General features: G+C 45.3%; 3 protein-coding genes across 3 annotated transcripts in view; 2 read left to right on the forward strand and 1 right to left on the reverse strand.

The window, feature by feature from the left end:
• Window positions 1–442: 442 nt before the first annotated feature.
• FAXDC2 (fatty acid hydroxylase domain containing 2) lies at window positions 443–21,729 on the reverse strand. Its single transcript, XM_070465687.1, is given in 12 exon segments — window positions 443–777; window positions 1,491–1,651; window positions 2,262–2,296; window positions 2,299–2,363; window positions 2,874–2,901; window positions 3,179–3,362; window positions 9,013–9,131; window positions 13,981–14,065; window positions 14,067–14,085; window positions 14,217–14,308; window positions 16,783–16,830; window positions 21,600–21,729. Coding segments are annotated over 11 exon segments (1,155 nt in total). The 5' UTR covers window positions 21,600–21,729; the 3' UTR covers window positions 443–458.
• The window catches only part of CNOT8 (CCR4-NOT transcription complex subunit 8), a 38,954-nt gene continuing 20,147 nt past the window's right edge, over window positions 3,040–21,846 (forward strand). Inside the window, exon 1 of the mRNA XM_020905691.2 lies at window positions 3,040–3,228. The gene's annotated coding sequence lies outside the window, so the exon portion shown is untranslated. The remainder of the gene's footprint in view (window positions 3,229–21,846) is intronic.
• LOC110145435 (phosphatidylinositol N-acetylglucosaminyltransferase subunit P) lies at window positions 5,351–5,942 on the forward strand. The gene has a single exon (XM_020905763.2). It carries the CDS (start codon window positions 5,472–5,474, stop codon window positions 5,856–5,858), a length of 387 nt encoding a protein of 128 aa, XP_020761422.2. The 5' UTR covers window positions 5,351–5,471; the 3' UTR covers window positions 5,859–5,942.

Consider the following 21,846-nt stretch of genomic DNA (forward strand, 5'->3'; position numbering starts at 1 on the left):
TATCCTGGGAGAAGCTACTGTGACTTATTTTCAGAGGAGGGTGATGTCCAATTGCAGTGGGCTGAGTTGAATGGGGCGTTTGTATGTGTGTGTAATGGGAACTTGATCCCAGAACTGTTGCCAGGGTGTCCTAACCCTGTCCTGAATAAAGTATAAGAGGAGCGTTAGGGGACAGGAAGGGACAAAGCAGCATCTGGTTCCCTCGCCCCCTGGCACCAGGAGCAGCGATGGCTGCAGGCATAGCTCCCTGCCACCTTTGTCATTCTGTGTCCTGCCAGGGCCACCAAGCGATCATCTGGGATGCCTGTCCGCTTCCATTGGAGAGGACCAGTGGACTCCCCAGGAGCCCTCTCCAGTAGCTTCTTCCCTCTGGCTGGCCTACATTCCAGGAAGATGTATTTTTTCCTTTCTTCTGTGAATGCTTGGACCCATTGTGGATAACAGCAGTTGGGGGAGCCCTAGTCTCTGTGGCTCTGCTTTTCCAGGAAGCCGATCCCTGCTCTCGTGGGGTTGCCATCAGTGTGTGGCTGAAGGAGCAGGCTGTTAGATGTGAGTAGGCGTCCTCGGGCATAGCAGAGGATTGTCTGCTGAGGGGTAGCCAATGTGGAACTGTGGCTGTTTCTTAGTCCATCATCTTCAGGGGATCGGGGATGCTCAGAGAGTGGGGTGAAGCCCAGCAGGATCATGTGTCTCTTGTAGGCCTTGGCCTGCTTAAACACGGTGTCAGTCCCATGGCGATAGTCCAGCATCCCCAGGGCCCCATAGCACTGGGCGACCCTGGAGGGGAGAGGAGGGTGCTGAAGGCTGGTGTGCTCACGTCCATCTCACCTGTCCCCATCGTGCCCACCACCTGCTTCTGAGTCACCCGAGTGGATGTGCACAGATTGCTGGGCCCCTCCAGAGTGAAAATCAATGCTTTTCCTTTGAAAAGTTCTCTCTGATTTGATGCACACAAGTCAAAACCTGCAGCAGAGCCTGCTTGTTGAGGTAGGTTCTGGAATCCATCAGATTCCCCTGGAACACTTAGTAAATGCAGTTGCCAGGCCCTGTTCCCCCAGAGGCTTTGATTCTGGGTATCTGAAGTGGAACCCCAGAGCCTGCATTTGAAAAAAGCATCTCAGATGATTTCTGATGCAGGAGTGTCCTAGACCACAGTGCTGAGACTGAAGGCTTTCAGAAAGCACACAGCTCCCCTTGAATTGCCTGCAGGAATTACATGCGTTTTTTCTGGTAGTGCCCGTAGCTTACGCTATATACGCAAAGGGTCCAGGTGTAAATGGAGCTTAAACAGTGGCAAGGAAGATTCAGTGTCAGAATCAAGATGGCAAGGTGATCTGGGTCCCAGGAAGGTGGTTATTATACTGACCCCAGACGCCTTTCCTCCACTATACCCACATCTACACTGAGACACCAGTGTCTGCTGTCAGGAGCTCCAGGATAAAGGTGAGTGTTAACTGCCCAGAGACCCAAAGTGGGGAGGGGCGCCTTACTTTTGATGGTGGTAGTCATGGAATTCAGGTGAAGGCAAGAAGGGTAGGTGGTAGCCACAGTGGGAGATCATGGTGAAGGTGAGGTCCAAGGAAACCCATGTGGTGATGGAGGACAAGGGGGAGCCCATTACTGTTGGACCCAGTATTGCCAGCATGTTGATCTGCAAGAAGAGAGCTGTCTGAAGGGGGGCCTGAGGGGAGGAAGGGAACCAAGGTGGATGTCCCCTTCCCCCAGAGTGGTACCAGGAAGACTTCCTGACTCAGATCTGGGGAAGATGAATGAATTTCTGGACCTTAATTTCCTGGAGTCCTTAAGCTTTCCTGGTGGCTCAGACCATAAAGAATCCACCTGCAAGGCAGGAGACCTAGGGTTGATCCCTGGGTTGGGAAGATCTCCTGGAGAAGGGAATTCTATGGACAGAAGAGCCTGGCAGGCTACAGTCCATGGGATCACAAAGAGCTGGACGCCACTGAGCGAATTTCAGGTAACTTTCACTTTGAACTTGAAACCTAGGACAAGGTATTAACTGTTTGAACCTCAACTTCCTCATTATCAGAATGATTGTTTTTAAATGCTTGTTGGGAGAACTAAATGAGATAATTCACCTTAGGCATCTGGTTTTTCCTTGGATATGCCAGCATAAATGGTAGCTGTGGAAGGGGCAGAAGAAAGAAACTCCATGTGGTCCCATTTTGTGCAGGAGACCTTAGCTTAAGGAAGGGGATTGGGGCCCTCTGCCCTCTCCTCTGGGGAAGCCAAGCTCTACTCACCACATGCTCAATAGGGTGGACAGACAGGTTGCAACGATGGGTACTGTTCACTCATGGTGTTTCTTATGGATTTTCTTGTAGAGTTTTGGGTGGTGAAGGAGTCTAGAAAGATAGTTACCAGTTCATAATTTGCCAGCCTCCCTCTCCCCATCCCTGATCAGAACTTGAGAAAGCAAAGGTAAAAACTGGGTTTACATACAAGGAACAAAGTTGAAAACACACTGGATTGGCACCCAGACAGACCTGCCTTTGAGTTTTTGTGGTGCATAATTTGGGGAGGGTGACGTAGCCTGTCTTTGCCTCAGTTGTATGAGCTGCAAAGTGGATGATGGCCAGAAAGGATTCCATAGGGGAATGAATGGGAAACTGCCCTGCCACAGGCATAAATGGAGTTCCAGACACTTCTTTGGGAGTGTCGTCTTAAACACTCCCAAGTGGGTCATTTTGGGTTGTCAGCTATGGAGTACAGACTGGTCCTCCTGTAACCTAAGTAACAAGAAGCTTTCCAGGCCAAGCGGTGGTGTCCCATCCCTACAACTCCAAGGAGGCCCTGTTTCCTGGGTGACGGGTGTACCTGGAGAGTGAGGAGCTGGCTGTGCTCAGGAGGAGTGCGCTCCCCGGTGTGAGGAGTAGAATAGCACTTCCTCAATCAGCGTGATGGAGAAGGCAGTGGCACCCCACTCCATTACTCTTGCCTGGAAAATCCCATGGACAGAGGAGCCTGGTAGGCTGCCGTCCATGGGGTCGCTTAGAGTCGGACACGACTGAGCGACTTCACTCTCACTTACCACTTTCCTGCATTGGAGAAGGAAATGGCAACCCACTCCAGTGTTCTTGCCTGGAGAATCCCAGGGACGGGGGAGCCTGGTGGACTGCCGTCTATGGGGTCGCACAGAGCCAGACACGACTGAAGCGACTTGGCTTAATCAGCGTGAAGACGACCAGCTCCAGGAGGAACGAGTGGAAGGTGGGGCACTCTCGATGGCAGGGGCCTCCCCACAACTTGAGGATGGGGTAGAGTGAGACCAGCATGGGAAGAGAGATCACGAATTGATTGAAGAGAATCATGAGGATAGACTGGTGTAGTTTCATGGGGTCCACCTGTGGAGGGAAAGAAGGAACTGAGGAAGTGGACAAGAGTAGGTCTTTATCTTCTGGAAACCAGGCTCCCCTGTGGACTGTTCTCAGGAGGCTCTCGCTCTGGGCTGGGTGCTAGGAGTAATGTCTGGCTGGAGCTGGCAGCCCTCGAGTGCGGACCAGCTCAGGGGGAAGCCACCTGGTAGTGCCCTGCTTTTGGAAAGTTCCCTCCCCCAGCCTGAGTGTCTGAACTTGCCTGCTGCTTCCTCCTTCCCACCACTGTCCTCCCCGTTCCTCTGCCCAGGCCCAACCCCGTGTATTCACACAGGCACCTTGGGGAGTGTGGAGAAGGCTGTCAGCCTGAATCCTTCTTCAGCCTGAATCCTCCTTCAGCCTTTTGGCCCCTGGTTATCCAGGGAGGCTTGGCCAGGGTCAGGTGCAGAGATCAAGGTGATGTGCCTCCTCATGTGGTCTAGCCTTGCTTCACCAGGCCCAAGTGAAGAAGGATTTGAGTCAGAGAGCTGCAATCTGGCCTCTTGACCAACTTACGTAAGTGGATCTTCCTGGTGTTCGGGGTGGTCGTCACCCTCGGTGACAGGATGTCACCCTTAGTGACCTCAGCTCAGGATGGGGGCCTGCCTGAGTGTTCCCCCAGATCACTGTGGAGAGCTGGCTCCACATGCTCACACCCCACTGGGCCTCAATGCTGCAGCCAACCTGTCCTTGGGGACCAGTCACCCCCTTTCCCTTCATGCAATCTAGTCTCACTGCATCAGGCCCCAGGGAAGAAGGACGTGAGCCAGGGAGCTACTGTCTGGCCTCTTGACCAACTTGTTCCAGGGAATACCCCCATGACCACATGTCACTTGCTGGTCCTAATGAACTGGTTTGGGGGTGTCAGAAAGGATTTCTTCCTGAGAAATTTCTGCAAGCTGGAGGTCAATGGCCCCAAGGCAAGGCCAGATTCCAAGTGGTCCTTATACTTCAGGCCTGGCTCTCTTTCTGGCTTCTCCAAGCACTGTGTGTATTGAGGGACCAGAATTCAGTCTCTAAACCTTCAGTTTCATCCCATGGCAAAGCCAAGTCTGGCTGGCCTCATTTCAGACTACCTATAGAGGAAGTAAAACACCTCTTCTGGCAACCTTGACCGAAAGGAGAGTGTGATGTATGATCATTCATTCATTCAAATGATATTTATTGAGTACTTTCTATGTTCCTGGCAGTGTTTTGTGTGCTGGGAAGAAAACAGCGAACAAAGCAAATTCCTGCCCACACTGAACTTATATGCTTACCATTTTAAATAGAATGATCAGGGTAAGCTTCCTCGATGGTGAGATCTGAACAAATGACGAAGAGGAAGCATTTATGGAAGGGGAGTGTGTTCGGGTAAAGGGGAGAGCTGGTAGAAGGCTCCAAGGCACACACTCCTGGTGTCATTGGCTGGAGAGGGGTGAGCAGTGGGGTGAGGAGTGTGGAGGGTGAGGTCAAGAGGTGGGGAGGAGCCACTGCGTAAGGGCCCCTGAAGTCGCGCTGAGGACTTGGACTTTTATTCCGAGAGGATGATGTCATCCCAAGGTTGTGAGCAGAGAAGTGAGAGCAGGTACAGGCTTACCCTGGCTGCTATGGTGGGAATAGACAGTAGAAGACCAAGAACAGAAATGGGGACGCTAATTAGAATTGCAAAAATACACACAGGAGAGGCCGGTGGCTCAGACCAGGGAGGTGGAAATGGAGGTGGTGAGAAATGGTTGGATTCTGGAGGTTTCCTGATGGACTGGAGGTGGAGTGTAAGGGAAAGCGCATTCTCAAGGGTGACTCCAAGGCTTTGGGTCTGAGAAGCTGCCCACTGAGATGGGGGAGGCTGTTGGGAGCAAAGACTTTGGAGGGAGTAGAAGTTCAGAAATGGTCTGTAGATCATGTTGGATTGGAGATGTCTGTGAGGCAGGTGGATATTTGATCCTGGATCAGGAGAGAGCCTGGATTTGAGAGCTAAATGTGTGTGAGCTGTCAGAGTTTAGGTGCTATTTAAAATCATGACACAGGGCGCCTTGGCCTCGGCCCTGAGGTGGCCGAACGTGCCGCGGGGGGAGTCAGCGCTTGGAGGACCCAAGAATATCTAAAGCCACGGGGAAAATGGTGGAAAATTCACCGTCGCCATTGCCAGAAAGAGCGATTTATGGCTTTGTTCTTTTCTTAAGCTCCCAATTTGGTTTCATACTGTATCTTGTGTGGGCTTTTATTCCTGAATCTTGGCTAAACTCCTTAGGCTTAATTTATTGGCCTCAAAAGTATTGGGCCGTTGCTCTGCCTGTGTATCTCCTCATTTCCGTAGTCAGCAGTTACATCCTCTTATTTGGAATAAACATGATGAGTACCTCTCCACTCGACTCCATTCATAATATCACAGATAACTATGCCAAAAATCAACAGCACAAGAAAGACCAAGAAGAGGCCATCCCAGCACTAAGAGATATTCCTATTAGTGAAGTAAACCAAATGTTCTTTCTTGAAGCCAAATAACTTTACACCAAAAACTTAACTGTATGTGGACTAATACCAAACATTTATTATAAATTTTTGACATAAAGGTTTTGACCATACTAATTTAGACTGTCTTTTTGATTAATATCCAGTATTGAAATGTTTAAAAAAAAAAAGTAGGTTGAACTTCTTTTATATTAAGTTCTATTAATATTATAAATGTTATCAAATAGTAGTTACTAATGGGCAGAATAAATACTGCATTACCATAAAAAAAATAAATAAATAAAATAAAATCATGACACTGAAGAGATGAGGGCAGAGAAGCAGACCAAGTCTGAGCCCTGGGTGTCAACATTCAGAGGTTGGGGAGATTAGGCTGAGGTGGAGCCAGAAGGCAGACTGTGAAGGGGTGAGCTATGAGGCTGGAGGAAAGAGCAGGGCCTTGGGGGCCAGTAGAAGGAAGCTGCAGCAGGGTGGCAGTGAGCATGTGAAAACAGTCCTGTTAGGTCTAGTGAGACAAGCCTGTGACAGGGACACCAGCGACCTATACTTTCTGAGGAGCCGTGGAGGTTAAGGCCTGATGGGAGGAGGTTTCTAGCAGAGCAGGTGAGAGGATAGTTTTGTCTTTATTTGTACGAGGTACAGGCTGAAGGATTTAGAGTTTTATGATGTCTTAGTTTCAAACAAAACAAAAAATTATAGATGCATGGATATTTATATAGATATTTATATTTTTATATATAGCAAAAGCACACATTTTGAAATGTTTAAGATTGGTGAATCCAGGTGGTGGGTAAATGAGTGATCAGGGTGTACTACCTTCTCACCTTCTGTATATGTGTTTTCCATTCTTCATAGTGTGAAATGATGGGGAGTACGAGTAGACAGAGAGGAACTGGAAACTGTAGAGACAACTCTGCAAAGGGGACCAAAAATTTGACTGGGAGTGCATATGGGAGAGGGAGGTAACAGTTTTGAGTTTGGTTTGGTTTTTAAGCTGGGGTAAATTATGACAGGTTTGTGATAAAGCAGAGAGTAAGAGAGTACACGCTAGTAAAGTAATGCTCAAAGTTTTCCAAGCCAGGCTTCAGCAATACGTGAACCGTGAACTTCCAGGTGTTCAAGCTGGTTTTAGAAAAGTCAGAGGAACCAGAGATCAAATTGCCAACATCCGCTGGATCATCAAAAAAGCAAGAGAGTTCCAGAAAAACATCTATTTCTGCTTTATTGACTATACCAAAGCCTTTGACTGTGTGGATCACAATAAACTGTGGAAAATTCTGAAAGAGATGGGAATACCAGACCACCTGACCTGCCTTTTGAGAAACCTGTATGCAGGTCAGGAAGCAACAGTTAGAATGGGACATGGACCAACAGGCTGGTTCCAAATAGGAAAAGGAGTACATCAAGGCTGTATATTGTCACCCTGCTTATTTAACTTATATGCAGAGTACATCATAAGAAACTCTGGGCTGGAGGAAGCACAAGCTGGAATCAAGATTGCCGGGAAAGATATCAATAACCTCAGATATGCAGATGACACCACCCTTATGGCAGAAAGTGAAGGAGAACTAAAGAGCCTCTTGATGAAAGTGAAAGAGGAGAGTGAAAAAGTTGGCTTAAAGCTCAACATTCAGAAAACTAAGATCATGGCATCTGGTCCCATCACTTCATGGCAAATAGATGGGGAAACAGTGAGAGACTTTATTTTTGGGGGCTCCAAAATCACTGCAGATGGTGATTGCAGCCTTGAAATTAAAAGACACTTACTCCTTGAAAGGAAAGTTATGACCAACCTAGACAGTATGTTAAAAAGCAAAGACAGTACTTTGCCAACAAATGTCCATCTAGTCAAGGCTATGGTTTTTCCAGTAGTCATGTATGGATATGTAAGAGTTGGACTATAAAGAAAGCTGAGTGCTGAAGAATTGATGCTTTTGAATTGTGGTGTTGGACAAGACTCTTGAGAGTCCCTTGGACTGCAAGGAGATCCAACCAGTCCATCCTAAGGGAGATCAGTCCTGAGTGTTCATTGGAAGGACTGATGTTGAAGCTGAAACTCCAATACTTTGGCCACCTCATGCAAAGAACTGACTCACTTGAAAAGACCCTGATGCTGGGAAAGATTGAGGGCAGGAGAAGAAGGGGACGACAGAGGATGAGATGGTTGGATGGCATCACCAACTCAATGGACATGAGTTTCGGTAGACTCCGGGAGTTGGTGATGGGCAGGGAGGCCTGGTGTGCTGCAGCTCATGGGGTCACAAAGAGTCAGACATGACTGAGCGACTGAACTGAACTGGACTGAAGACAGCAGAAGAGGAAAAACTAAAAGAATGCAAGAAAGAGAAGGAGGAGTTGCTGGAGTAAACAGGAGGCGGTGGCGGCAGTGTCCAGGTGGCGGAGGAACAGCTGGAGGAGGCACAAGGAGAGACCACGTGCTCCCCCAGGTGGGCAGGGAGCGCATGTGTGCAGTTGCTCCCCGCAGGCTGCAGTGGTGCGAGGCTGTGAAGGGTCTCTTCTACGTGAAGGCAAGGCCATAATCTAGGAGGATGTGTTGAGGATTTGAAGAGGGAGGAGAAGCATGAACTAGCTATCCTGTCCAGAAGAGAGGGAAGGTAAGCAGAGGATGGACTGGTGTTATAAAATCTGGCAGCTCTGTTCAATTGGTTGAATGAAATAATTGGGAAGGGGTCCCTGCTTAAAAAACAACCACCATGCACACAGTCAGAATTCATGATGGGGGTTTATCCATTGTTTCAGCAGCTGCGTCCATCCCAAAGAAGGCCAACTGATATCTGTGTTTTCAGCATCTGCCATTGCTGTCCCTGCTCCCATGGGTAAGGGGAGACCTGTCTGACTTCTCTGGGGCTTGGTCAGTGCTGGGCTGAGACAGTCATTTCTGTTCCTAAAATGCTGACCCACGACCCAGGTGTCAAGGGCCAGAACAGGCAGGTGGAGAGCCAAGTCTAGGGGTCAGGAGACCAGACATGAGTCTTGACTGGCTGGCTCTGAGATTTGAGACATATTATGTACTCTCTCTAAGCTTCTAATCTGGGGGAGCCTTTTACAGAAGCTCTGGGCTCCCTCTGGCCATGCTGTGTCCTGGGCTGGCTAGCAGAGTTAGGAGGGTGCAGCTTTAGCCCCCGCTGTCTGTGCTCCAACCTGGAGAAGCTGCAGCAACCCTTACACAGTCATTGTTGTTGACCTGAATTCGGTAGCGGGAGATGAAGTTAGGCTTTCCAGTCACGTCTGCCACCAGAAGTCCACTGAAGGTCCAGTAGACCAGAAGAGGCACTTGGGTGACCCCTAACGTTAGGAAGCAGAAGGAGAACATCAGGGCTTCAGGAGCTGGCAGGGTGGTGACTAAGTTTGCACTGTGGGCAGGCCCAGGGCCGGGGCCCTGCTTTTAGTCTTCGGGTGACAAGCCTGCTCTGGAAACTGGCATGGGTCACTTAAGGAGTGTCTCTGTTTCTTTTCTTAGTTGTAGTAGGGGGGCAATAGACTTCTGGGTGATTTGAGACAGAAGAACAAAACATTATAAGATGTGTGATACATTCCACATAGAATTGACTTTCAGTTGACTTTTGGGTGTCTGCCCACTGAGCCCAAAGAATAGCTGAGGAAGGGAGGAACAGGGGGAGACCAGTTTGGCTCATGGTGGGCACTTAGGGTCCCCCAGTCCTCACGGCCTATGATGCCATGAGCAGAGGGGGCTCAGGTGTCCAGGGGCATGTCCCAAAGTGGAAAACCCACCTCTGAGGGGCTCCTTGGCTAAACAGTCTTCACACCCTGCCCTCTTAGAGAGCCAGGGTCCAGATGAGTGTGGTAACAACTCTGAGATTTCCTGTTTGACTTTGTTAAACTCAGCCTTTCCCAGGCTTTTTTGTATCCAGTACTGTTTTCCCAGATAGCTCAGAATAGGATGGCCATACGTCCCTGTCTGCCAGGACAGTTTCAATTTACATCTATCATTCCAGCATCATTGTTAATAACCCCTCCTTTACTCTCACACGTGACCCATTTGGATGATACCTTGTATGGTCTCCCCCCAACCTCATTAACCTCCTACAGAAATGCTGTTGTTCGGCAGGATGTTTTAGAAAATGCCGATCAATACAAATTTAGATAGAGCTCTTGGCTCCGCATCCCACTTTTCCATGAAGTCACCCCAAGTATCTCTGATCTCCTCCAGTGAACACATAAGCACTTTGTCCACCCCAAGTGGCAGTTATCCAGGTGACATCACAGTGTTACCTAACTCTTGTGCTGTTAAGTGTATTTTTCCTTGACTTGCTGCCTCCTGTACTTTCAGTATCCCAGGGAGCAAGGGTGTTTTACTCGGTTCCCTGTCTCTTCCTTCCATCCTCCTTGCATAGCCTTCTTGCTCCATCAAGCACCCTGCCTGTGCCAGTTGATGCCTGGGAAGTATTTGGCTAACACAGTGGGGAAATGTGACTGGCATAAAGATCCTCGTGGCCGTTTGGCCCTTAGGCCTAATGGGCCATCCATCGAGGTGCCTGCCTACCTGTTCATCCAAGGGCTCCTTGAGGAATACAGAGTGAAAACTGCAAGAGGTTTCTTGAGCATTTTTTTCAGCTCTAACTTGTCAAATTGCAAATATTTTTTCTGTCTTGTATTTGCTTATCACTACCTATCACAGATGATAGGTAGTTTCCCCATCATTGTAACAGAAACATAAAATGTTTTCCCACCACTTTCCCCATGTACATTTGCAACTGCATTTTTTTTTTCAGTGAGTCCTTAAGATTCCATTAACCTGTCATGTTTAGTATTCAGCCCATTTTCAGAGTTTTCTTTTGAAGAAAACCGTTGTCAGAAACACGAAATATTTTATTTATCTCTACATTTGCTTTGTGAAACTGATACATTTTTATCTCCCCTTCTAGGCTGTGACATAGTTTTGGCTGAGGTTTGCTTTGTAGTTATTTTCTTCCAGACAGACTGTGACATAATTTGAATGGGGTAGCTAGACTATGTTAATACTTTATCTTGAATTTCTCTATATCCTACTTATGAGTTTGGCACAAAGTCACTTAATAAATACTATTTGATTGAATGCATATATAATCGAGGACAGTCACTATTGTAGATAATGCTGTTATAGATATCTATCTTAAAATAGCTTTTTCTTCTACTCTGTTTCCTTAGGACTCTTTAGAGCCAGTGGCACTATCAGTAGATATTTGCTGATTGAACACATATTGTCAGGCCCCAAGAGCTAGGTTGCATCAGGTCCAAGGACATAGCCTCACATGAGACACGGCATCCCTCTGTACTTGTGAACCTGACAGCTAGAAGCTGGAGTACTGCTCTCACATGCTTCCGTTTATACATAAACTTTTATTATTTTTCTATTTTGGTGCATGTGGGAGATGTCTCAAGTTCGTTTTTAAAATTTATTTTTGTTTGAAGGATAATTGCTTTACAGTATTGTGTTGTTTTCTGCCAAACATCAACATGGATCAGTCAGAGGCTTACCCATGTTCCCTCCTTCTTAAACCTCCCTCCCACCTCCCTCCCCATCCCACACTTCTTGGTAGTTGCAGAGCTCTGGTTTGGGTTCCCTGAGTAACACAGCAAATTCCCATTGGTATCTGTTTTACAAATGGTAACGTATGTTTACATGTTACTCACTCCATACGTCCTACCCTCTCCTTCCTGCCCACTTCCATGTGCCAGGTCTGTTCTCTTATGTCTTCGTGTTCTCTACTAACCTGCAAATAATTTATTTCATCAGTACCATCTTTCCGGATTCCATGTATATGCCTTAGTATACAATATTTATTTTTCTCTTTCTGACTTACTTCACTCTGTGTAATAGGCTCTAGGATCATCCACTTCACTAGAACTGACTCAAATGTCTTCTTTTTTATGACTGAGTAATATTCCATTGTATTTATGTATCACACCTTCCTTATCCATTCATCTGTCAATGGATATCTAGATTACTTCCATGTCATAGGCATTGTAAACAGTGCTGCAATGAACATTGGGGTACATGTGTCTTTTAAGTTTTGGTCTCCTCAGGGTATATGCCTAGTAGTGGGATTGCTGGGTTATATGGGTGGTTTTATTCCTAATGTTTTAAGGAATCTTCATACTGTTTCCCATGGTGGCTGTATCAATTTACATTTCTACCAACAGTACAAGAGGGTTCCCTTTTCTCCACACCTTTCCCAGCATTTATTGTTTGTAGATTTTTTTTTAAGGTCCATAATTTTTTATTGTTTTATATTTTCATTCATCTTCCCTCTTTATTGAATTTTGATCATCTTTTTTTTTTATGATGATGGTCATTCTGACCAGTGTGAGGTGATATCTCATTGTAGTTTTGATTTGCATTTCCCTAATAATAAGCAATGTTGAGCATCTTTTCCTGTGTTTATTAGCCATCTGCATGTTTCTTTTTTGGAGAAATGTCTGTTTAAGTCTTTTCCCCACTTTTTGATTGGGTTGTTTGTCTTTCTGGTATTGACTTGTATGAGCTGCCTGTATATTTTGGAAATTAATCTTTTGTCAGTTGTTTCATTTGCTGTTATTTTCTCCCATTCTGAGGGTTGTCTTTTCACCTTGTTTATAGTTTCCTTTGCTATGCAAAAGCTTTTAAATTTAATTAGGTCCCACTTGTTTATTTTTGTTTTTATTTCCATTACTCTAGGAGGTGGGTCATAGAGGATTTTGCTGTGATTTATGTCATAGAGTGTTCTGCCTATGTTTTCCTCTAAGAGTTTTATAGTTTCTGGATTTACATTTAGGTCTTTAATCCATTTTTAGTTTATCTTTGTGTATGGTGTCATTCTTTTACACATAGCTGTCCAGTTTTTCCAGCAGCATTTATTGAAGAGACTATCTTTGCCCCATTGTATATTCTTGCCTCCTTTGTCAAAAATAAGGTACCTGTAGGTGCATGGGTTTATTTCTGGGTATATTTATTTCATGGGTATATTTATTCATATCCTGTTCCATTGGTCTATATTTCTGTTTTTGTGCCAGTACCATACTATGTTGATGATTGTAGTTTCGTAGTATAATCTGAAGTCAGGAAGGTTGATTCCACCAGCTCCATTCTTCTTTTTCAAAATTGGTTATTTTCAAAATTTGGTTATTCAGGGTCTTTTATGTTTCCATATGAATTGTGAAATTTTTTTATTCTAGTTCTGTGAAAAATGACATTGGTAATTTGATAGGGATCACATAGAATCTGTAAATTACATTTGGTAGTATAGTCATTTTCACAATATTGATTCTTCCTACCCAGGAACATGGAATATCTCTCCATATGTTTATATTGTCTTTGATTTCTTTCATCAATATCTTATAGTTTTCTGAATACAGCTCTTTTGTCTTCTTGTGTGGGGCTTCCCTGGTGGCTCAGAATGTAAAGAATCTGCCTGCAAAGCAGGAGATCTGGATTCAGTCCCTGGGGTAGGAAGATCCCCTGGAGAAGGAAATGGCAACCCACTCCAGTAATGCCTGGAGAATTCCACGGACAGAGGAGCCTGGCAGGCTACAGTCCATGGGATCACAAAAAGTCGGACATGACTGAATGACTTAGGTAGGTTGATTCCTAGGTATTTTTTTATTCTTTTTGTGGCAGTGTGAATGGGATTGAGTCCTTAATTTCTCTTTCTGATTTTTCATTGTTAGTGTATAGTCATGCAAGAGATTTCTGTGTATTGATTTTTATATCCTGCAACTTGGCTAAATTCACTGATTAGCTCTAAGTAATTTTCTGATAGTATCTTTAGGGTTTTCTGTGTATAGCCAGTAATTTTCTGATAGTATCTTTAGGGTTTTCTGTGTATAGCATCATGTCATCTGCAAACAATGAGTTTTACTTCTTTTCCAATCTGGATTCATTTTAGTTCTTTTTAGTGCTTTTAAAATTCCTTTTCTTTCTTTTTCCTTTCTGTTTGACATAGTTAGGGGGATGTCTCAAGTTCTTTTTTCTCAAGTTCCTTAAACATCCATTCAAGATTGCCCACAGATTTAGTATTCTTTGGGGTTACCACTGTCTTTCGGTCCTCATTCCTTAGAGTAATAAGCTGAGAAGTCTCAGAGTAGAGAACAAAACAAACAGAATTAAGCTATAACCCATACCCAAACCCTAAGGGCTGGTGTCTGGGAATCTTACCTAGAATGTAGAGCAGCCACTCTTTCCCTTCAAATGTAAACAGCAGCATCTCCCACTGGGCTTGCCAAAAGTAGCCGGAAACACCCCCAGAGTCTCTGAAGATGCCTTGAAAGAAAACTCATTCACGTTTCTGAGTGAAGACTGGTGGGTGGACGGCTCCTAAACCCAAGCTCTGCCCGCGGACCTCCACCACAAGGCCCCCAGATCCTGAATTAGAGCTGTCCGAGCAGACTCGCCCTGTGACGCAGTTCCAGTGGGCCATCAGCAAGAGAAGGCTGGAGCCCAGGATGAAAGCCCTCCTCCTCATGGATCCCCAGATGTGTCCCTCCTAGGGGAGGACAAGAAAATGTCAGGCCCCAACCAGACTCCTGCCTTCCCAGGCGGCTCACTGCTGAAACCTGGCAAGGGTGATGGGCCATCAGGTTCTGTCATGCCAGCATGGCACATCTGCTGACCTTCCCCAGCTTCCACAGGAGGCTCTTCCTTGTCAAGAGCTCTCAGGCTTGTGCGGAGGTGAGCATGAAAGTTAGAGCTTAAGGGTGGGGGGAAGGAAGAGTGCATACCTGCCCCAGAGAATCTAGCAGGCAGTGTTGTCACCTAGATAATGACAGAGGAGCCTTCCAAGAGCCATGGGATTTCATGACCAGTCCTCTTGTTGAACAGAGATGCAGATTTTCTATACATGGCAATCACTTGGGAGCTTCTAAAAAATTCCAATATGCAGGCTTCTTCCCAGCTCAGTTACATAAGAGTTTCTGGGGTGGAGCATGGGCTCCCCTGTTTTTAAAGCTCCCCATTGAAATCCAGTGAGCAGCAAGGCTGGGACAGCCATCACAGAGGGATTAGAAGGATCTTTGATGAGGCCGTGGGGACTTCACTGTGTTCCCCAGCCAGGGAACTGGCTGGGGAACTGCTTTCCAGTGCCCATCACTCTTTTGTCCTTGAAGAAAAGAGTAAACAAACACATTTTCTGACTTGTAATAAGTCCTCTGCCTCCCATAGACATAAGCCTGGGCTGCCATCCTATGTCTGAGGCTGATGAGAGGCTCCCTGGGCAAAGAATAGGCACTGGCCATCACTTGGTGGTCCTGACATGTTCTGCAGAAGCCTAAAACATCAAAGGTAGCAACCCTGATGGTAAAATAAGAAGGTCCAATCTTATAGAAGGAAATCCCTGGTGTGTCACCAATTTCCATAGTAAGTACCTTGCACAGGGCTGACAAATGTCCATTACAGTTTATGTTTATAAGCCTGGATGGAGTCTGCTCATATTCCTTCAAGGGAGAGAACGAGAAGTGGTGGTCCCTAAAGGTGTGCAGTTAGTGAACCCGACCACAAACACCCTTGTACAGGAAACTGATCTAATAGGATGCCATGTCTTAACCTAGACTTTGGAGATTTGGAGGAGTGGGTTTTTGTTTTTTTTTTAATACTTGCTGCATTGTGGAATGCAGAAACTTTCAGTTGTGGCATGTGACCTCTTAGTTGTGGCATGTGACCTCTTAGTTGAAACACGTGGGATCTAGTTCTCGGACCAGGGAAGGAACCTGGGCCCTCTGTATTGGAAGTGTAGAGTCTTGGCCAGCTGGACCACCAGGGAAGTCCCCTAGTAGACTGTTTTGATGGACTCATTCAGAGCAACCTGAATCTGCACTGACTCTTCTTCTCTGATTACCGCTTTCCACTTTCAATCAGAAGAAGTTTGTAAGTTATTTTCTAGGGCCAGTGAAATGTTTTCAAACACCTACTACTCTTCAGGGTCCTGAGTTATGAAAAATGACCTCCTTTTCTTCTTTCTTTCTCACTCTCTCTCTCTCTTTCTCTGTCTCTGCCATTGTGGATTGGATCACCAGGACCACAGAAACTTGTTCTTTTTTTTTTCCTTCTTCCCCCACTCCAAAACTCGTTCTTTTACATAGGCTGTTTAAAGATCACCCCCAAACTTGCCAGTCAGTTCATCTTGGGCTTTTGCAATTACTCCATTTTTAGGATTCAAAGGACCCTTTTCATGAGCTTTTCCAGATGGCCTAAGAATCTTCCCTTTGAGTTCTATCAAAGCAAGTGTAGTCAAATTTAAAACCTCGTTTTCATGTATAAGACTAGATGCGTTTTCATGGATCATGGTGTTTTCTGTCTCCTGCAACCCAAAGTGCTAGGAACACATACAGAACAAAGGTCTCTGTGAAGGGCAGGTGCATACAGATCGGACATTATTGGAGTCTGCTGCAGCTTGTTCCCCACCCCAATTCACAGCCCCAGACCAGAGTGGACCTCTCTTGTCCCCAGAGCTGATGTAGTGGTGGTTCCAAAGGCCTGAGCCTGGGGCATTCTAAGGGTCAGGAGACCTTGCTGGGACAGCTGTGGGGCTCTTCAGTGCCCTACATGCAGGCAAAGGGGCTTGAGTGATAATGAGGCAGCTTGGAGTCAAGTGATTCTGCTCAGCTACTGAGGGGATCAATTCACTAACATGTCAGCTACCCCAGCACCCTGTGAGGCTGTCAGTTATGCTGCAAGCACAGACATGGGAGAGAGCACTGGCTGCCTGCTCACCACTTTGATGGGTTAAAGTGAAGTGAAGCCACTTAGTTGTGTCTGACTCTTTGCGACCCATGGACTGTAGCCTCCTGGGCTCCTGTCCATGGATTTCTCCAGGCAAGAATACTGGAGTAGGTAGCCATTCCCATCTCCAAGGGATCTACCTGACCCAGGGATTGAACATGGGTCTCTTGCATTGCAGGCAGATTCTTTACCATCTGAACATTCAGGGAAGTTGAGTTTGGTGGGTAGGGTACTCATATTTACCTGGTCTGGATTCTCATTGTGTAGCATATGTCCAGCTTCTCCTTTCATCTGGAATAAGAAAGTACAGGTGAGCCTAGGTGTCATTTTCACATGCAACCAGCTAAGTAGGTAATAGAGAATGTCAAAGTGAATGGCCATCAGTGATTTTTTAATGCTGGCTACTCATTAGAATCACACAAGAGTTACACAAACTAAAAAAAAAACCAAAAAAACCCACCAAAAACTCCCCTGGAATGAGACAAACTGATTCTAAAATTTACATGGAGATCCTTAAGTGCAAAGTCAATTGGGCCTTAGGAAGCATCACTACGAACAAAGCTAGTGAACTATTTCAAATCCTAAAAGATGCTGCTATTAAAGTGCTACACTCAATATGCCAGCAAGGTTGGAAAATCAGTAGTGGCCACAGGACTGGAAAAGATCAGTTTTCATTCCAATCCCAAAGAAAGGCAATGCCAAGGAATGCTCAAACTACCTCACAATTGCACTCATCTCACATGCTAGCAAAGTAATGCTCAAAATACTCCAAGCTAGGCTTCAACAGTACATGAACCGAGAACTTCCAGATGTTCAACTTGGATTTAGAAAAGGCAAAGGAATCAGAGATCAAATCGCCAAACATCCATTGGATCATAGGACAAGCAAGAGATTATAGAAAAGTACCTACTTCTGCTTCATTGACTATGCTAAAGCCTTTGACTACGTGGATCACAACTGTGGAAAATTCTTAAAGAGACGGGAATACCAGAACACCTTACCTGTTTCCTGAGAAATCTGTATGCAGGTCAGGAAGCAACAGTTAGAACTAGACATAGAACAACAGACAGGTTCCAAATTGGGAAAGGAGGACTTCAAGGCTGTATATTGTCACCCTGCTTATTTAACTTATATGCAGAGTACATCATGAGAAATGCTGGGCTGGAAGAAGCACATGCTGGAATCAAGATTGCCAGGAGAAATATCAATAACCTCAGATATGCAGATGACACCACCCTTATGGCAGAAAGTGAAGGAGAACTAAAGAGCCTCTTGATGAAAGTGAAAGAGGAGAGTGAAAAAGTTGGCTTAAAGCTCAACATTCAGAAAACTAAGATCATGGCATCTGGTCCCATCACTTCATGGCAAATAGATGGGGAAACAATGGAAACAGTGACAGACTGTTTTTTTGGGCTCCAAAAAAACATCTGCACCATCTGGGCCCTGCAGATGGTGACTGCACCCTTGAAATTAAAAGATGCTTGCTCCACTGAAGAAAAGCTATGACAAGCCTGGACAGCATATTAAAAAGTGGAGACATTACTTTGCCAACAAGGGTCTGTGTAGTCAAAGCTATGGTTTTTCCAGTAGTCATGTGTGGATGTGAGAGTTGGACCATAAAAAAAAACTAAGTGCAGAAAAATTGATGCTTTTGAGCTGTGGTGTTGTAGAAGACTCTTTTGAGAGTCCCTTGGACTGCAAGGAGATCAAACCAGTCAATCCTAAAGGAAATCAACCCTGAATATTCATTGAAAAGACTGATGCTGAAGAAGAAGCTCCAATACTTTGGCCACCTGATGCAAAGAACTGGCTCATTAGAAAAGACCCTGATCGAAAGATTGAAGGGAAGGATTGAAGGCAGGAGGAGACAGGGATGACAGAGGATGAGATGGTTGGATGGCATCATCGACTTGATGGACATGAGTTTGAGCAAGCTCCAGGATTGGTGATGGACAGGGAAGCCTGGTGTGCTGCAGTCTGTGGGGTCGTAAAGAGTCAGACACAACGGAGTGACTGAACTGAACTGAAGGTACTATAATCATTACATTTTTATTGTGCTTCCTGTCTTTTTCTCTACCTTTTAAAGTCTCCTATTTAAGAACTACCAGTTGTCTTTAGTTCAACTTTTCTTTTTTTCTTTTTTTAATTTGGCTGTGCAGGCTCTTATTTTTGGCATGTAGGATCTTTAGTTGTGACACCCAGGCTCTATTCCCTGATGAAGGATGTAACCCAGGCCCCCCGCATCATAAGCATGGAGTCTTAACCACTGGACCACCATGAAAGTCCCAATCTCATCTATTCTGTTGCCCTCATTTTCCATTTGAAGAAATGGAGGCATAGAAATTTTCATTACTCAGCTTCAGATTACAGTTATTTAGTGGCAGAATTTGAACTCAGTGCTTATTATACTGATTGTGCAGACAGTGTATAGAATGTGCTGAAGTTGGTGAATGCAGGGTGGCATTCAGGTGGTACAGGGACAAAAAGGAATAAGATCAGCCTCTATTAGCTGCAAATAATGGATTAGATATTGTGTGTGCATGCTTTCTTTTTTAATACCAAAATTAAAATAGGGCATGGTTTTTCTGTGATATTAATCATTATTTTGAGAAACATTTATTGTGTGCTAGATACAATGTTAGCCACAGAGGATACAAAGATGAATAAGACATGCTTCTTGGCCCTATTTAATAACATAATACTATATAACTTTGATTTTCCACATGAGAAAATATGTAGGGGGAGGATAGGAAATGGCATTTATGATAGGACTACATTCAGAGAAAGAAACTATATGCACTAAAAGTAAATATTCTGAATTGACTTTCCCTTAAAGGGATTTCGATAGGTATTATAAGATTATCCAAATTACATGCTTTTTAGTGTTGTTCTTTTAAAAGTAGATGATTCTGACTAAGCCAGTTTTTTATTGCAGCATCCTGAATCTAGATAAATGACAGAGTGAAGCTATAGTGGATGTTCACAGCCTTGAAAATTTGAAGACAGGGCAGGGGAATGGGATGAAGGTTGGAGAAACAGACAGTTTTGTCTGCAGCCTGGTTCTTTCAGATTCTAGGTTCCTGGATATTCTACATGGTTGATGAAGTTTCTCATTTGATAGGTAAAAGATCAGTTCAGTTCAGTTCAGTTGCTCAGTTGTGTCCGACTCTTTGCAACCCCATGGACTGCAGCACACCAGGCCTCCCTGTCCATCACCAACTCCTGGAGTTTATCCAAACTCATGTCCATCGAGTCGGTGATGCCATCCAACCATCTCATCCTCTGTCGTCCCCTTCTCCTCCTGTCTTCAATCTTTCTCAGCATCAGGGTCTTTTCCAATGAGTCAGCTCTTTGCATGAGGTGGCCAAAGTATTGGAGTTTCAGCTTCGGCATCAGTCCTTCCAATGAACACTCAGGACTGATCTCCCTTAGGATGGACTGGCTGGATCTCCTTGCAGTCCAGGGGACTCAAGAGTGTTTTATGTGAATGTACAAGGTTTCTTTGTAAATATCTTGTGAAATTACTTGGGAAAAAAAATTATTAGGGAAATGGAACACCTGATAGACCATCTGGTCAACCCCTTTCCTTTTTATGTAAAGAGATAGGCTTAGATAGCAAAACTCACTTGTTCCAAACTCCACACAGTGTCTGACAAAATCCAGGCTTTCTAACACTTTGCCTGGTGTCACAAGTGGTTTCAGAATAACATAAATTTTATTTCGTGAGGGAGAGGGCTACTGCCTCTTGAGGACTGAAACTGCCATCACTTCAGCCTCTGTCCTCAGGCTGTTTGTAGTCTTGGGAAAAGCTGAGCAGTCTGCCTGCAGCTTAAAGCTTCTGATAAAGAGGGTTTCGAGAAGGTAGTATGACAAGGTCTCATGTAAGTGAAACTCTTATAGAGGGAAAAGATATTCATTCAAGAAGGTAAAATGCTTAAAGGAAAAGTTTAAACTCAGACAAAAATGACCCCCTTTGGACAGTTTTAGCAATGCTCTCTTCACTGCTTTTGCTGTGGATACTTATACCCCTTCAGATTTACTGCCCCACTTGACCGCATGGCCGGCAGGCTGAAAGCATGCCTGTTTGTTTACTCTGAGATCCACAGCACCAAACACAAGCCTAGCATACTCAGGAAGTATTTGTTGAATAAACAAAAGAAGGGAAAAAGATTTTTTTTTGCCCTCAGAATGTGTCTAACATTTGCTGTCAAACATTTCAGCACCTTTTCCTACACTATACACTTTCCTTTTTAAGGTCAGAAGCTAATGCTCAGAGCATTTGTTTCTGCCAAATTGAATGGACTCTTTATATCCCAGCTAGAGAAATTTAGTTGGAATGTCTATGAAACTGAAGCAACTTACAAGTCTCTATCTTGTCTTGCTTGCCTTACACCTCAAAGGATCCATATGAGCACCCTGAAAACCAGTGGCCCACTGTTCACCCCCATCTATACACACTATTCTCTCCCTTGGTAACCTCTGTGGGAATCCATCCTGGGGTACTGCCAGGACATCCACAAATCTAGACATGGAATAGCTGTTGATAAATCCCAGTACGTTGCTTGAAAACAGCTTGGATGTGGTTGTCCAGCTCCTAGCCCACACACATACCTTGTGCCTTTGCGATTTTGTTGTAATTGGCCCCGTCCCTTCCAGGTGGCCCTACCAATTTACAGAGAGGCAATTCAACCACAGTTGCTTCCTGGCAGTCTTTTACAGTCAGATTTTCGAATTCTAACTTGGGGTTTTCTCCTTCACATGGTTTTGAAGCCAAACCCAATCCATTTGACAGAATTATCTGTCAGTTGCTAGAAAAAAGGGGCTGCACAGAGGAGGGAGATGGTGAAAACACAGGCAGAGGATGTAGACATTAGCAAGGAGAGGACTCTGTGTCCTAAGAAAACATCCCACTACATTTCTCAGAGGCTGATCTCACCTGCACTGTAAGTGGACAAGACAGAGAGGTGCAGAGGTGAGAAGGGGATGCTTGGCCTTTCTTTAAATGAACTTGGATGCATCCTAATCTTGGTGACGAGCTTCCCTGCCCAGCTCCCACTCACCTCTGCAGCTGGCTGTCTCCCAGTTCCTCCAGGTCCCAGCACAGCTCAAGCCAGCTCTCTCTTCCCTCAGCCCCCAGTGGGCAGCTGCTGCCTTCTCACCCTGCTAGTCCTCGGGTGGGCTGGGAGGCTGGCCAAGCTGACTGGCTGGCTCAGGCCAGGCACGTGAACGTAATGGGAAAAAGAATTTGGGTCTATTTTGATGAGAGACAAAAACGCCCTTCTTGCCAAAGGACATCTGAAAACCAAG

Source organism: Odocoileus virginianus, chromosome 3, assembly GCF_023699985.2.
Source record: "Odocoileus virginianus isolate 20LAN1187 ecotype Illinois chromosome 3, Ovbor_1.2, whole genome shotgun sequence".
In the NCBI taxonomy this organism is placed as follows: Eukaryota; Metazoa; Chordata; class Mammalia; order Artiodactyla; family Cervidae; genus Odocoileus; species Odocoileus virginianus.